Genomic DNA, 15,148 nt, shown 5'->3' on the forward strand with positions numbered 1-15,148 from the left:
TCATATAACTGGTATTTCAAATCACATTCACAAATATTTCAAGGCAAATTAATGGTTGAATGTGCTGTCTAGGTCCTAAAATCCCAAGACTACAATGTTCAAGGTCATCTATTGCGTAGTAAATTTGAGGCCTGCCCAGGTTGCAGAAGATCCTGTCTCAATTAAAAAAAAAAAAACAAAAAACGTGTGTGTGTAACAAAAACAAAACCTTAAAAAACAGGCAGTGTTCAAAATTTTGCCCCAAACTGTAGCTAACTCATCATCTCTATTCCAGTCCTATACAACTGACAAATTTAACACCCAGCAGTAAACTGTAAAATACTAGTCACCAATGACACTCTTAGCAAATGATGTGCGCATTAAGGTTGCAAGTCCCAGATCACCAATCTTCACAGATCCAGTGGGTCCTGTGATAAAAATGTTGTCACATTTCAGATCCCGGTGAATAATAGGAGGGGTCCTTGTGTGCAAGAACTGCAATCCTTTTAAAATTTGTCTGCACCAACTTCTTAAGACCTTTGGCTTCATGACTTTAAATCGTTTTAAGTACCTATTCAAAGAAACAAAGATCATGTGTAAACAAACATTTAAAGATTAGTCTATAAATACCACTGTAAGTATGCTGCTCTGCTTATTTACTTACTATGAATACTACCCCTGAATAATTTTTAAGGTTGATTTATTGTTTTTACTTATGTATTTGTTAATGTGCACACAAGTGTACATGCCTGTGGGGGTCAGAATAAAGCAATGGCCCACCTAGGACCTAAAGTTAGACAATTTTGAGTTGCCCAATGTGGAGACCAGGACCTAAACTCTGACCTCTGGAAGAGCAGCAGGTACTCTGCACCAATAAGCCATGTCTCCAGCCCCTGAATTATCTTCTATTGTTTGCTGTAGCAAAAAAAACAAACAACAACAAAACACCTCATTTAAACTTTTGTTCTCATCTTCCAGTGACCTACAGTCACTTTACAGGTCACTTAAGTTTACCATCCCACCTCACATTACATTTTTTAAAAATGGTATGATTTATGCCAAAAGATATTCTACAAAGTCTAGTACTTTTAATTCAAAATAAGAACCATACTAGAATGAGGTTGTGGGATGAAAGCACCATTGTAAAAAGAAAGCCCTTCTCTATATGTAAATAATTACTTATACATTCACTGGAGGGCATGGCTACATAAAATTTTACTGTAAAATGTTAAGAAAAATGGCTGGACAGTGGTGGTACATGCCTTTAATCCCAGCACTTGGATCTCTGTGAGTTCGAGGTCAGCCTGGTCAACAAGAGCTAGTTCCAGGACAGGATCCAAAGTCACAGAGAAACCCTGCCTCAAAAAAACCAAAAAAAAAAAAGTATACTTCACATTTAATAATAATCAAATTGTAACTTTAAATAATAAAGTTGCAAATATACAACTGATTATATAAACAATTCATACCAAATGAAAAGTTGGTTACAAACAAAAAAACAGTAGTATTCCTTGCAAGATGTATGAATTGGGCCAAACCCTTAGCAAGTCATTATCTTTTAAAATGCAATCATAATTTATAGTAATTTTAACTCAAATTTTATGATATATCTAAAACATTAACTTTTGTGGGTTTTTTTAAGATTTATTTAATTTATGTGTATGAGGGCTTGCCTGCATGCATGTATGTTTTCTTTTTTTTTAATTTATTTATTTATTATCAATTTCCACCTCCTCCCCACCTCCCTTTTTCCTCCCCCTCCCCACCTCCCCCTCCCTCTCTAGTCCTAAGAGCAGTCAGGGTTCCCTGCCCCGTGGGAAGTCCAAGGCCCTCCCGCCTCCATTCAGGTCTATAAACGTGAGTATCCAAACAAACCAGGCTCCCACAAAGTCAGTCCACTGCATGTATGCTTTCTAAGTGCGTACCAGGCACTCACTGATGTCAGAAGAGGTCATTAGATTCCCTAGTTTAAGCCATCACACTGATGCTAGGCGGCTCTGCAAGAGCAACAAGAGCTCTTAACTTATGAGACATCTCTCTACCCCCCTTTTTGGGTTTTTGAGGCATGGTCTCATGTAGCTCAAGCTGGTCATGAATTCATCATGTAGCCAGGAATAACCATCAACTCCTGATCCTCCTATCTCTACCACACTACGCAGTGCTAAGATTAAAGGTGGTGCCACTGTTCCTAGTTTTATGTGGTGGAGGGGATTGAATCTATGGTTTAATGCACACTAGGCAAGCACTTAATCAATTGAACTTTATCTCCAGGTCCCCAAACATTAACTTTTCAGCACTGCATAGTCTAACAAACTTCATTAATATCTTGATTTTTCAATCAATCTGAAATAGATTCTACAAGTTCTTTTTTATTGTTATAGTTACTAGGGATGGAACCAAGTCTTGTACATACTAAGTAAATGCTATTTCACTGAGTTATAGCCCCACCCCCTCTACAAACTCTTAAGTTAGAAAGCTTATAAATAATTTTTATGACTTCTTAAAATGATTTCCATCTCAACAGGTACTATCAGAGTCAACTTACGTCTTTAAAGTTCCTGATGTCATTAGTTCAGTCACTAACACAATACATTTCTTTCCTTTTAATATAGACTCCCAGGAATCATAAAATCGAACTATATTGGGATGCTGGAGGCCTTTCAACATCTCTGCTTCTTCTTTGAACCGTTGCTGCTCAGCTTTAGTTAATTTGCGGTCCTAAAGAGGAAGAACAAGTTCCAAATTAATAACACAGAAATTTCCATGCACATTTTTCTTTTTCTTTTTTTCGTTTTTGTTTTTTTTGTTTTGTTTTGTTTTTTTGGGGTTTTTTTTGTTTTGTTTTTCGGGACAGGGTTTCTCTGTAGCCAGCCTAGTCTACAGAGCAAGTTCCAGGACAGTTGGCCATTACGCAGAGAAACCCTGTCTCAAAAAAACAAACAAAACAACAACAACAACAAAAAAGGCCGAACTCTTACTGGAGCCAAAAACCTGTGACTAAACAGTTCACAGATTCTAGAAGAGAACATGCAAAATGAATGTAATATGAAATCAGCTTCTAGTGACTGTTATACCCATAGATTAGTATATCTCTCAATCGTCATCAAAGAATTTCTTTTACCAGTAAATGGTGATTAACACAGACACCAACAACTGATCAACATGTAGACAAGAGATTACAAAATGTTAAATCCCAAATGGGACATCTATATCACACCCTGCTCCTCTTAAAGATCAGGGATCAAAACCAGGTGATGGTGGCCCATGCCTTTAATCCCAGCACTCAGGAGGCAGAGACAGGCGAATCTCTGTGAGTTTGAGGCCAGCCTGGTCTACAGAGGGAGTAGACCAGGACAGACTCTGAGCTACAGAGAAACCCTGTCTCAAAAACCAGAAAAAAAATCAAAAGAAAGCAAGCAAGCAAGTAAGCAAGCAAGCAAGCTCAGGGATCATTGCAGAAGATGGCCAGAAAGATTGTAAGACGTTGAGGATGACTACAACAAAAGAGTGTTTCTAGGATAACAGGAAAGCTGCATATATGAACTCACAGCAGCTGTGACAGCATGCACAACAGTATAAACTGTATAAACTGAAGTCAGACACAGTGAGTATTCTTAGCTATCATAGTAGGTACATTGAAGACATCAGATTATGGCTTTAATATTAATTAATAATCAACAACCCAATTAAAATAAAGATTTGAAGAGAGATTTGGGGGATATAACTCAGGTATTATAGAAAAAATGAAATGGGGCCCTTGGTGTGATTCCCAGCATTGACAAAAAGTACTGAACATGTTTCACCAAGTAACTTATACATATGGGTCAACTTGGTTGGTTGGTTTTGTTTGTTTTGGTGGACAGATTCTCATTACATGGGCCAGGCTGGCCTGGAACTCACAAAAATCTGCCTGTCTCAACCTATGAGTACTGGGATTAAAGGTATTCACTACAGTATCTGGAAACATCCTATGACATCACCCCGAGGCTTATCACCGTTGAAAAGAGGTATACTGTTTGTTTGATTGTTTGTAATAAGACAAGGTCTCATGTAGCCAGGATGACACTGAACAACTGAGCCTCCTGCCTCCATGCTAAGATTACAAGTATGTACCACCATCTGTGCTTTGTTTTTCTCTTGCCCAAGTTGGCCTCAAATTCATGATCCTACTACCTCAATCTTTCAAGTAGCTAAGATTATAGTCTATGCACCAATGTATCACAAATTTATTTTTAAATAGATACCTACTTTGTTAAGGTCTCCTAATGCAAATTTACTTAAAGATATTTTTGTGTTTTTTTGCAAATAACAATCTTCATTTTTAACTATGTTTAATTTGTGTGTACGCGTGTCACAGTGTATGCAGAGGTCAGAAAGTTTACTATTCTAATATTACATTAGACATTTTTTAATCTATATTTGTGGGCAGTGTTAAAATTCTTTTTATATATATTTACTTATGATTGACTGTATGTGTGAGGGATGCCATAGAATTCATGCCATAGAGATCAGAGGACAATCCTTTGGAGTCTGATCTTTCCATCTACTATATGAGTCCTGGGGAATCAAACTCAGGTCATCAGGCTTGGCAACATGTGCCTTTACCCCTTGAATCATCTCTCCAGTACCAATAGTTTTCTCATAAAATCTTAATCTGCTTTTAGCATCACAAGCTCTGATGTGCTTTTTGCTCTGCTGTCTTGAGGCAAATAATGCTCTGGAAAACTCAGTATAGGGAAGGATTATGCCTCTAGACATTCTATGTAACAGAAGGATCAGAGACTCAAATTTCTCAGGAAGATATTTTATTTTCAGCAGGAAATGGTAAGTCAATCTTTTTCTTATATTTGTATTGCTCTATTTTCTAACCTTATTGATTTTGCTAAAATAGCAGCAATATTGAGAAAAGGTGTAAATAGTTATGACTATCTTTCACTAGATATTCATTAAAAACAGCTTTATCATTTTAGAGCTTAAAAATTATTTTGTTTTAAAGAAATTGTTTAAAATTCAATGATTTCCATACACACACATTAGTTTTGCTTTTTAATTAAGAGTACCTAATATCTTCTCAGTACCTACTCATACAATATGTTTTATTGGTAAATTTCCTAGTATGGAATTATTCTTAAATTCCTTTTTTCTTCTGTTCTTCTATTGTTGGAGATATTAAACCTAGGGCCTCACACATGCTTAGCTAATATACTCACTAAGCTATACGCCCCATCTTGTTTTAAAATTTCTAAAACTTGCAGTAAAAAACTATGATTCACTGGTGAATTCTATCTGTTAAAATTTTACTAAAGAATTTACAACTTTATTCATATATGATATTAAGTTACATTTTTCTGTGTCTTGTACAATATAAGGATTTAGTATTATGAGTACATGGGAGCTGGAGAGATGACTCAGTGGTTAAGAGCACTGTCTGCTCTTCCAAAGGTCCTGAGTTCAATTCCCAGCAACCACATGGTGGCTCACAACCATCTGTAATTAGGTCTGGTGCCCTCTTCTGGCCTGCAGGCAGAGTACTGAAAATACTGTATACATAATAAATAAATAAATCTTTAAAAAGGGGGGGAGGCAGACTAAGGATTTAACTGCTGTTCAGAGACTAAAACTGGTATTTAATAACAGCAATGTCATTGTACTCTTACTGAAATCGACCTAATGATATTTGTAACTTCTTATAGATGTTGAAAAAAGTTATAAAAAAAAGAGTACATGGGATTCTAAAATTATAATCATTATTTGTTTTTTTGAGACAGAGTCTTTCTATGCAGTTCAACTTGGATTGAAACTCATAATCCCCCTACCTCTGCTTCCCAAGTGTTGCCATTATGTGGTATGTGCCACCTACCACCACATCCGGCTCAGGCTTCATGAATGGGATATACCAGTTTAATACCAAAATTTCTTGTCATCTGAATTTTACTATGAATTAAAGCTTTGAAGTTATAAGCCCCTGGTATAATGTTTGAGTTTTGTTTTTCCTTTTTTAAACTATTACAAGAGTGGAGACAATGAGAAAGATTCGTGATTTTGTATTCAAAGGATAGGAGTAGTGAAGGCTTTCTATGTACAGTATGGTAAATACAGAAAATAATAATATATTGTACATCTTAAATTTGATGTAAGTAAATTTCAAATATTATCATCACTACAAATATTTGAAGATATGTTTGACTTCATTTAATTATTGTGTACTATTTTTTAATTATTGCATATTACACTGGCCAACCATAAGATCACTTTGTACTCTATAAATATATGACTGCAATTTATCATTTTATAATTTAAAAGAACAAAAACTAAACTTAGGAAACTAATGTACTGCCAGGCATGATGGCTCACTTCTGTAATACAAGCACATGGGAGAGTGAGGTGTGAAAATTACAAGTTCAAGGACATCCTCAACTACAATAATGAGTCACAGGAAAGCCTGAGATACAGTGAGATCATTTTTAAAACAAACAAATGAATACAGTACTTATAATCATCTTTGTTGAACCTTAACATCTTACTATATTTCCTTCTACTTCCTAAATGATTGAAATTTCATATAGTTGAAGATTCTTATTATTCTTCCTTTATCCTACCACTTTCTTCCTTTTCCCAGAAATAAGCATTATCTCAGTTCATGAAGGTTTTTAAATATTTAAAAATTGCATGGATTCATAATGCTTTGCTGTTGGAATTGAGCCCAAGACTAAGAGACATTCTCTACCACTGAATCTTCAACAACAGCTTATCAATGTTAACATTTCAAAAACTTTTCTTGTTGCTGTTATTGACATTATTTCAGGCAGGATCCTACTATATAGTACAGGCTAGCCTCAAACTCATGATTCTCTTGCCTCAGCCTCCTGAGTGTCACTGAAACATAAGTTATGGGCTTTTAATTTATTTTTATAAACTATTAAGTATAATTTCACAATATGTCCAATATTTTAATCTTAATTTCCTTTCTTTAGCCAACATTTCTACTCTTACTTCTCTTTGCTTGTTTCTTTCTTAATTTTTTGTATCACTGTTTTAAGTTTTGAATAAGCAATAAATGTGGGTTTTATCTTTTAACACCCTCTAACAGTACTGAATCGATCTCTCTCTCTGTCTCTCTCTCTGTCTCTCTGCCTCTGTGTGTGTGTGTGTGTGTGTGTGTGTGTGTGTGTTTTATTCTGTTTTGTTTTTGAGATTTGGTCTCATTATGTAGCCCTGGATGGTCTCAAACTCACATAGACCCACCTGCCCCTGTATCCAAGTACAGGGATTAATGACATAAGAGACTATGCCCAGTTGAATATGGAAATATATAAATAGCAGTCCACATTTGATAAGGTAAATAATGTACTTAATTTTATTTCTTTTATTTTATGACCTCTATATTTTTATTTAGGTTTTTTCATCCTATCAATAAATGGGAACATACTGTATTTTTTACGCTTTACTTTCTTGACACCCAAAAATCAAACATATTTCTCTTTAAGTAAGATATATGGTTGAAGAGGTGGCTCAGCGGATGCTTTTCCAGAGGACTTGGGTCCAATTCCCAGCATTTACAAGGCAGCAAACAACCATCTGTAACTTCAGTTCCAGTCCATCTAACACCCTCTTCTGGTTTCCATGGACACCAAGCACACATGTGCACAGACATACATGCAGGCAAAACACCCATATACATAAAATGAAAATAAATATATCTTTTAAAAGAAACAAAAAGAGGGCTGAAGGGATGGTTCAGCAATTAAGAGCATTGGCTGCTCTTCCAAAGGTTCTGAGTTCAATTCCCAGTGGTTCACAACAATCTGTAATGAGATCTGGCCCCTCTTCTGGCCTTCAGGCATACAGGCAGTCAGAACACTATATACATAAGAAATAAAACTTTAATAAAAACAAACAGAAAGTAAAATACCAACTTGTTCCCCCTAACGTCTCTAAGCTCCCAGTCACTAGAGTAAATAATTAAAGGTATTCATGAGACACATCAATCCCACACTATGCACCACTTAAGCATTATTAAAGTGGTCTAGAACTAGAAGTAATGCATTGTTAAGTTGCCCTCCAAATTTATTCCCTTTAAGCTACACAGTCTTCACTTAGTACTGGGGATAGAAACCAGAGCCTTGTGTAAACTACTGAGCCCTTTTAAAACTTTTGATGCTATTTTACTCACCCAATGTAGACATGTGTTGGTTATCTAGATCAATCTTCTTTTACCCATTGCATAATTACACTATGGTCTTTGTAAGTACATAATTATGTTTTACCTTTACAGACAAATGATATCTTGACTGGTTGGAGATTTGGGGGTTTTCTCCTTGTCTGTAGTCCTTAACTTTTTAGGTTCTAGCACTGAAAATAAGCCATGTGCAGTTATGATTCTTTTTGCTTGTGTGTCTAGTTATCTGCCAGAATTACTACATTTGTTTCCTTAGATGTCTACTTAGGGTACTATTTTTACTTGATCATCCATGTTAAAAAGTGACCAGTTCTCCTCATATTCAATTGCCCTCTTATGGATCCTTAATTTACTAAGAGTACTGGATGCCTTAACATCTAGTGACAATATTATGAATGATGGAGGAACAGAAAGAAGTCTTTCCCCAAGAGCTAGCTCTGTACTAAGATGTTATTAGATATCAAGGAAGGATCTTTATTCCCTGTCCTCCTAAACTGCAAAACCTAAAGATCTAAACAATCTGTAGTCTAAAACTCAAGCGGCCTACCAGTTTTGCAGCTCCCCGCATACTTTTGAGGGATCAAAGTGGCCAGTAGATCTTCCTATAAATTGCAGATTAAATGTCTGTTTCCCCTGACAACTTTGAGGAGTCAGTTCTCTCCTTCCATCATGTGGGCTTTGGAGACTGAATAACTTATCAGGCTTGCAAAGCAAGAACTTCTACATTCTTGAACCATCTTACTCATCGGGGTATGTGTGACAACATCAATTCTGAAAATATTATGCTAAGTGAAAAACAACTAGACACAAGAGAACAAACACTGCTAATTTTACTTCTAGGATATCCCTAAAAAGGGCAAATTCAAAACAGAAAGTAAAGCAAAGTGTGGTGGTCCACACTTTTAATCACAGGACTCAGGGGAAGCAGAGGCAAATGGATCTATGAGTTTGAGGCCAGTCTGGTCTACGTGTGAGTTCCAGGTCAGCAAGGGATACCAGTAAGTAGAACTGGTTATCAAGAGTTAGGGAGGGTGAGAAATAGAGAATTATCATTTAATAGGTACAAAGTTTATATCTGAGATGATGAAAAATTTCTAGAGATGGATAGTGTAAGTAATTATAAATCAGTTTGACTATACTTGATATCACTAAATTAAACAATTACAAATTGGATTTTATGCATATTATGCTACAATAAAAAATATTCAGGGCTGGTGAGACAGCTCAGAGTGTAGAAGAGCTTGTTGTGCAAGCCTGATGATTTTTTGATCTCTAGAACACATGGCAGGAGAATCAGTTTCCAAAAGTTGTCCTCTGACCTCCATACACATGCTATGGTGTATGTTAATTCTCTCTCCCTCTTCCTCTCCCTTATACACACACAAATAACGATTAAAAAAATTGAAAGAATTTTTAAAAAGTGTTCAAAAAACCCTGTGTATGGTGGTGCAAACCTATCATCGAAGCGTGGGAGGCTGAGACAGGTTAATCAGGAGTTCAAGGCCAACCTGGGCTACATAAAAAACAACCACAAAAAAAAAAGTTAAGGGACTTAACAAAAGCAAGGAATGCTAAGCATAGAAAATAACAAAAACAAGTAAAATACTAGGTTTTCCTATCTTTCCTAACATGATTAATATGTCCTAAATGGTTCTGCAATTAGTTAGCATCCATACCTGGAAGATCAGATCACACTAAAGAAAAATTAATATAATTTAAGCCATCTGATTAAATTTGTAGGATGTAAGTATTTCTTGTGACAAACTCAATTACTCTACTTAATAATTCGCCTCTAAATATCAAAGGTAATCATAATTAGGAGTAAACAACTTTATAAAACTTTATAGCTGCTGCCTCAGACATACTGCTAGAGAAAAAGTCCACTAAAAAGGCAGGGTCAGTACCTTTAAATTTCAACTTCTGATTCAGGGGACAGAAAATGTGGTAAACTAGCACCAAACTCAAAGGGAAGTACTTTAGTAGAGAATTCAGCTACTGCTGCAATCCTCCTTTGATCATACAGAGACACACAGACACTAGGTAATAATTTTGATAGAATAATTACCACCCGTCATTAATAAGGAGAGTTTTTGGTGCAAGAAAGGCCAACTAGACAGTAGTAATAGCTAACGGAGTTAGCACAGAGTCATTAAAATGCTAATCTAAAAGCTTGTTATGGTGCTACATGCCAGTAATCCCAGTGCTGAGAATGCGTAGGCAAAAGAACACTAAACTCTGAGGTCAATCGAGGGTAATGGGGAGATTCTATCTTAAAAAATAATCTAGTCAATGGAAATGAGCCATAAGTATTGCTGTTCCAAAGTTAGATCATAAAAAAGACAATAAGCATAAAGTTTTAGTGTCGTACTTGCTAATTTATATGAATAGTTAATAGATGTAAAATTCAAATCAAACAAAATTCAACTACTCCACAGTACATTAAAAAGAAATATCTTTTTATAAATGTTAGCTAAATATTTAATCAATTTTAATATGTAGAATAGTAAAAATATACACAAAACCTTTTCTGAGATCTAGACTAACAGCAACATGATTAAGCACCATAGGTATTTTATTCAACATAAGGAACATATTTTTAAGAGGGAGTGACTGAACAAAGACTCCTCCAGGGCACCCTGCTCTAGCAGAGCTACCTAGGGAAGTGCTTTCCCAGATGCAGCCTGAAGGCACACAGAGTTTACTGAAGCTGTTGTCCCAGTAGGATCTTGGCATTATCTACATGGTGTTGGCTTTGTAGGCATACAAAAATTGAAATGTTGGGGAGGCCTTGGCTCCAGAAAGCTGCTGATGCCAGGAAACTCATAGCAGTGTTAGGTGTTCTGCCTGGAACTCCTGACCAGGCTGTTCATGAAGTTGTGAAGGTGAAGCCTATGTTTCAATAGGGACTGGAGATGCCAGAGGCAAACAGGGTCCACTAACAGGCTATGAATGCTACAAGCTATTGAGTTAAGTCAGAGCTACCCAAGCCTGTTAGAACCCAGATGAAGCAATCATGAGCCCTGGATTGGTCTTGCATTGGTCTGATCTTTCTTTGTTATATTCCTTTTAGAATCAGAATTCTTTTTAGAAACTGGAATGTTTGACATGTAACACTGTATGCTGGAACTATATAATTTGTACTTTTTTACTTTACTAATCATAGTTAAGAGACTGATTTGAGTCTCGAAAGAGACTATATCCTTTCGGTTTGTTTGTTTGTTTTGTTGGGGTTATTTTTGTTTTTGTGGGGGGCTTTTCAAGACACAGTTTCTCTGTAGCTTTGGAGCCTGTCCTAGAACTCTCTTTATAGACCAGGCTAGGCTCAACTCAGAGATCTGCCTGTCTCTGCCTCTCAAATGCCGGGATAAAGTTATATGCCACCACTGCCTGGCTACTTTGGAGCTTTTTTTTTTTGGACAATGTTAGAACTGTCAAGATTTTGGTGACTCTTAGCAAGGGACTAAACATATTTTACATTATTAAATATGAAATGTTTGAAGTATTGTGGTTTAAAAGTGATGTGTTTGGGTATCGAATTGATAAGAGGAATTACAATGATTAATTTTGATTTTAAAGTTGATCAGATTAAACACACACTGGTATCAATAAACACACCTCTGTATATGCCTGGAAGGGTGATTATAAAGAAAATTAATTGAGCAGGTTAAGACCTAACCTGGATGTGGATACATTATCCAATTGACTGGAGTGCAGACCAGATAAAAAGAGAAAAAAGAGAAGGCCAGCTGAGGATCAATCAATTCCTCTGTTCTCTGCTTCCAAAGCTGCTTTCAAGCATCAATCAGGAGCTGTACCCACAGCCATGCCTTCCTCATCCCAGTGAACTATATATGCCATGAGTCATATCCAAAATTAGGAACATTTTTTTCTGAAAGAAAAACTATGATCTTATAATCTCACTCTCTTAATGTAAATATCAACAATGATCTTCAAAACTAGATCAGGCTACATGGATCTATTTCTACAAATGTGAAAGAAATCACAATGATATAAAAGTTATATAAAATAACTTGTTTAGGTAAGAATATATAGTACAAAGGTTTCAAAATACTACCTAGGTTTCAAAATACTACCTATCTACAAAGTCTCCTATCATTGCTTTTTTAAATTTTTGTGCAGCATAGGTTGGCCACAAACCCTTTATGTAGTCTCCACTTCCTAAGTGATGAGATTAAAGGCACTACTACTACTATGTCCAGCTCAATGAACGTTCCTGAACAAGAACTTCTTCAGCATTTTACCACTATTGCTTATTATGCTCAAGCATATCCTAAGTTTTACAAGCATTATTTCTGTGTTTCATTTCTTAAGATGAGTAGTAGACCCTCATTTTCCATCGCGTTGCTATTTTATCTTCTTTTTCCCTTCAGTGTTGAAAATTAGACCCAAAAACTTGAATATATGAGTCAAGTCCTCTACACTACCATACTCAGAGCTACACTCAAAGTCCTAACATTTATTTTTATACATCCAAAATATTATTTGCATTTTTCTTTAATAGAAAAGTTTTTTAACAGATTCAACAGAATGCCCAGCAAAATTCTTCAAAGACCTCGAAAAAATGGTACTCAACTTCATATGGAAAAGCAAAAAACCCAGGATAGCCAAAACAATCCTGTACAATAAAAGAACTTCTGGAGGCATCACAATCTCAGACTTCAAACTCTACTACAGAGCTACAGTACTGAAAAAAGGCTGGTATTGGCACAAGAACAGACAGGAAGACCAATGGAACCTAATAGAAGACCAAGATATCAATCCATACATCTTCGAACACCTGATCTTTGATAAAGAAGCAAAAAATATCAAATGGAAAAAAGAAAGCATATTTAACAAGTGGTGCTGGCATAACTGGATATCAACATGTAGAAGAATGATAACAGACCCGTATCTACAACCATGAACAAAACTCAAAGTCCAAATGGATCAAAGACAGCAACGTAAAGCCAGCCACACTGAACCTTATAGAAGAGAAAGTGGGAAGTACACTTGAACGCATTGGCACAGGGAACCACTTCCTAAATAGAACCCCAGCTGCACAGACACTGAGAGAAACAATCAATAAATGGGACCTCCCCAAAACTGAAAAGCTTCTGTAAAGCAAAGTTCACAGTCAAAAGACAAAATGACAGCCTACAGAATGGGAAAAGATCTTCACTAACCCCACATCAGGCAGAGGTCTGATCTCCAAAATATACAAAGAACTCAAGAAATTGGACACCAAAAGATCACATAATCCAATTAAAAAAAATGGAGTACAGACCTAAACAGAAAACTCTCAACAGAGGAATTTAAAATGGTTCAAAGACACCTAAGGAAATGTTCAACATCCTTAGTCATCAGAGAAATGCAAATAAAACAACTTTGAGATTCCATCTTAACCTGTAAGAATGGCCAAGATCAAAAACACTGATGACAACTTATGCTGGAGAGGTTGTGGGGAAAAGGGAACACTTTTGCATTGCTGGTGGGAATGCAAGCTGGTACAACCCCTTTGGATGTCAGTGTGGCGATTTCTCAGAAAATTAAGAAACAACCTTCCTCAAGACCCAGTAATACCACTTTTGGGTATATATCCAAAGGATGCTCAATTGTGCCACAAGGGCATGTGCTCAACTATGTTCATAGCAGCTTTGTTCGTCATAGCCAGAACCTGGAAACAACCTAAATGCCCCTCGACCGAAGAATGAATAAGGAAAATGTGGTACATTTACACAGTGAAGTACTACACAGTAGAAAAAAATGACAGCTTGAACTTAGAAGGAAAATGGATGGAGCTAGAAAACATGATTTTGAGTGAGGTAACCCAGACACAGAAAGACAATTATCACATGTACTCACTCATAGGTGGTTTTTAAACATAAAGCAAAGAAAATCAGCCTACAAACCACAATTCCAGAGAATTTTGACAACAATGCGGACACTAAGAGAGACTTACATAGATCTAATCTACATGGGAAGTAGAAAGTAGAAAAAGACAAGATCTCCTGAGTAAATTGGGAGCATGGGGACCTTGGGGGAGGGTTGAAGGGGAAGGGGAGAGGCAGGGAGGGGAGCAGAGAAAAATGTAGAGCTCGATAAATATCAATAAAAAAAATTTAAAAAGAGGAAAAAACCTTGCAAAAAATACTTAACATAAAAGAGGGCTGGGAAGCCTGATAAGGTGGTGAGCAATTTGTGGTCTTGAAGTTTCAATTACTTAGAATGATAGCATAGGAGTCACTTGAGCCCAGGTATTTGAGGTTAGCCTAGGTAACTTTGTTAGAAATCACCTAAAAGTAGGAGAGAGGAGGCAGAGATTCAGACCCCTAAGTCCTTCTTAAGAAGGGGTGTAGCTCTTATTCTTCATCAAATAAGCTTTTCGCTTGTTTTTGTTTTTCGATGCAGGCTTTCTCTGTGTAACAGCCCTAACTGTTCTGGAACTCGCTCTGTAGACCAGGCTAGCCTCGAACTCACAGTGATACACCTGCCTCTGCCTCCTGAGTGCTGGGATTAAAGGTGTACACCACCACCGCCCAGTTCAAATAACTTATTTTTTGCATCAGATGGAGATGATTACAGAAAGCAGGAACTTGTCAAAATACAGAGAACAACTGACTTTGGGGTGCCCAGTCCCAGTTACTACATCTATAACATAACATTTACACTGAAGGCTCAGAGAACACCACAGAGGGGCAGAAAAAGATTGTAAAAGCCAGAGAACTAGGAAGGAGGTACAATATTGTGTCTTCTATATATGACAGGGAGGCTACACCCATGAAATATGAACAATATGGATTCCTAAACAAGACCCGAACAATGGTAACACCACTTGGCATGACAAGTTCAAAGATAATAATATATATGCATATAAATAATACAAATGGATTTAGAAGCATTTATATATTTATATGTGTAGTAATAAAAATAAGAGGGCATGAATTTGAAAGGGGGGAGGAAATGGGAGGGGTTGGAGGAAGGAGAAAATAT

The 15,148-nt window shown here is 36.4% G+C and overlaps 1 protein-coding gene across 1 annotated transcript in view; it reads right to left on the reverse strand.

Annotated features, from left to right (window-relative positions):
- The window catches only part of Wnk3 (WNK lysine deficient protein kinase 3), a 152,819-nt gene that overhangs the window by 101,281 nt on the left and 36,390 nt on the right, over positions 1 to 15,148 (reverse strand). The window contains exons 3-4 of the mRNA XM_085684681.2: positions 2,525 to 2,697; positions 330 to 550 (exon numbers count right to left, since the gene is read on the reverse strand). Coding sequence (XP_085540807.2) covers positions 330 to 550; positions 2,525 to 2,697 — 394 coding nt within the window. The remainder of the gene's footprint in view (positions 1 to 329; positions 551 to 2,524; positions 2,698 to 15,148) is intronic.

This window comes from Myodes glareolus, chromosome X (assembly GCF_982192425.1).
Source record: "Myodes glareolus chromosome X, mMyoGla1.1, whole genome shotgun sequence".
Taxonomy (NCBI): Eukaryota; Metazoa; Chordata; class Mammalia; order Rodentia; family Cricetidae; genus Myodes; species Myodes glareolus.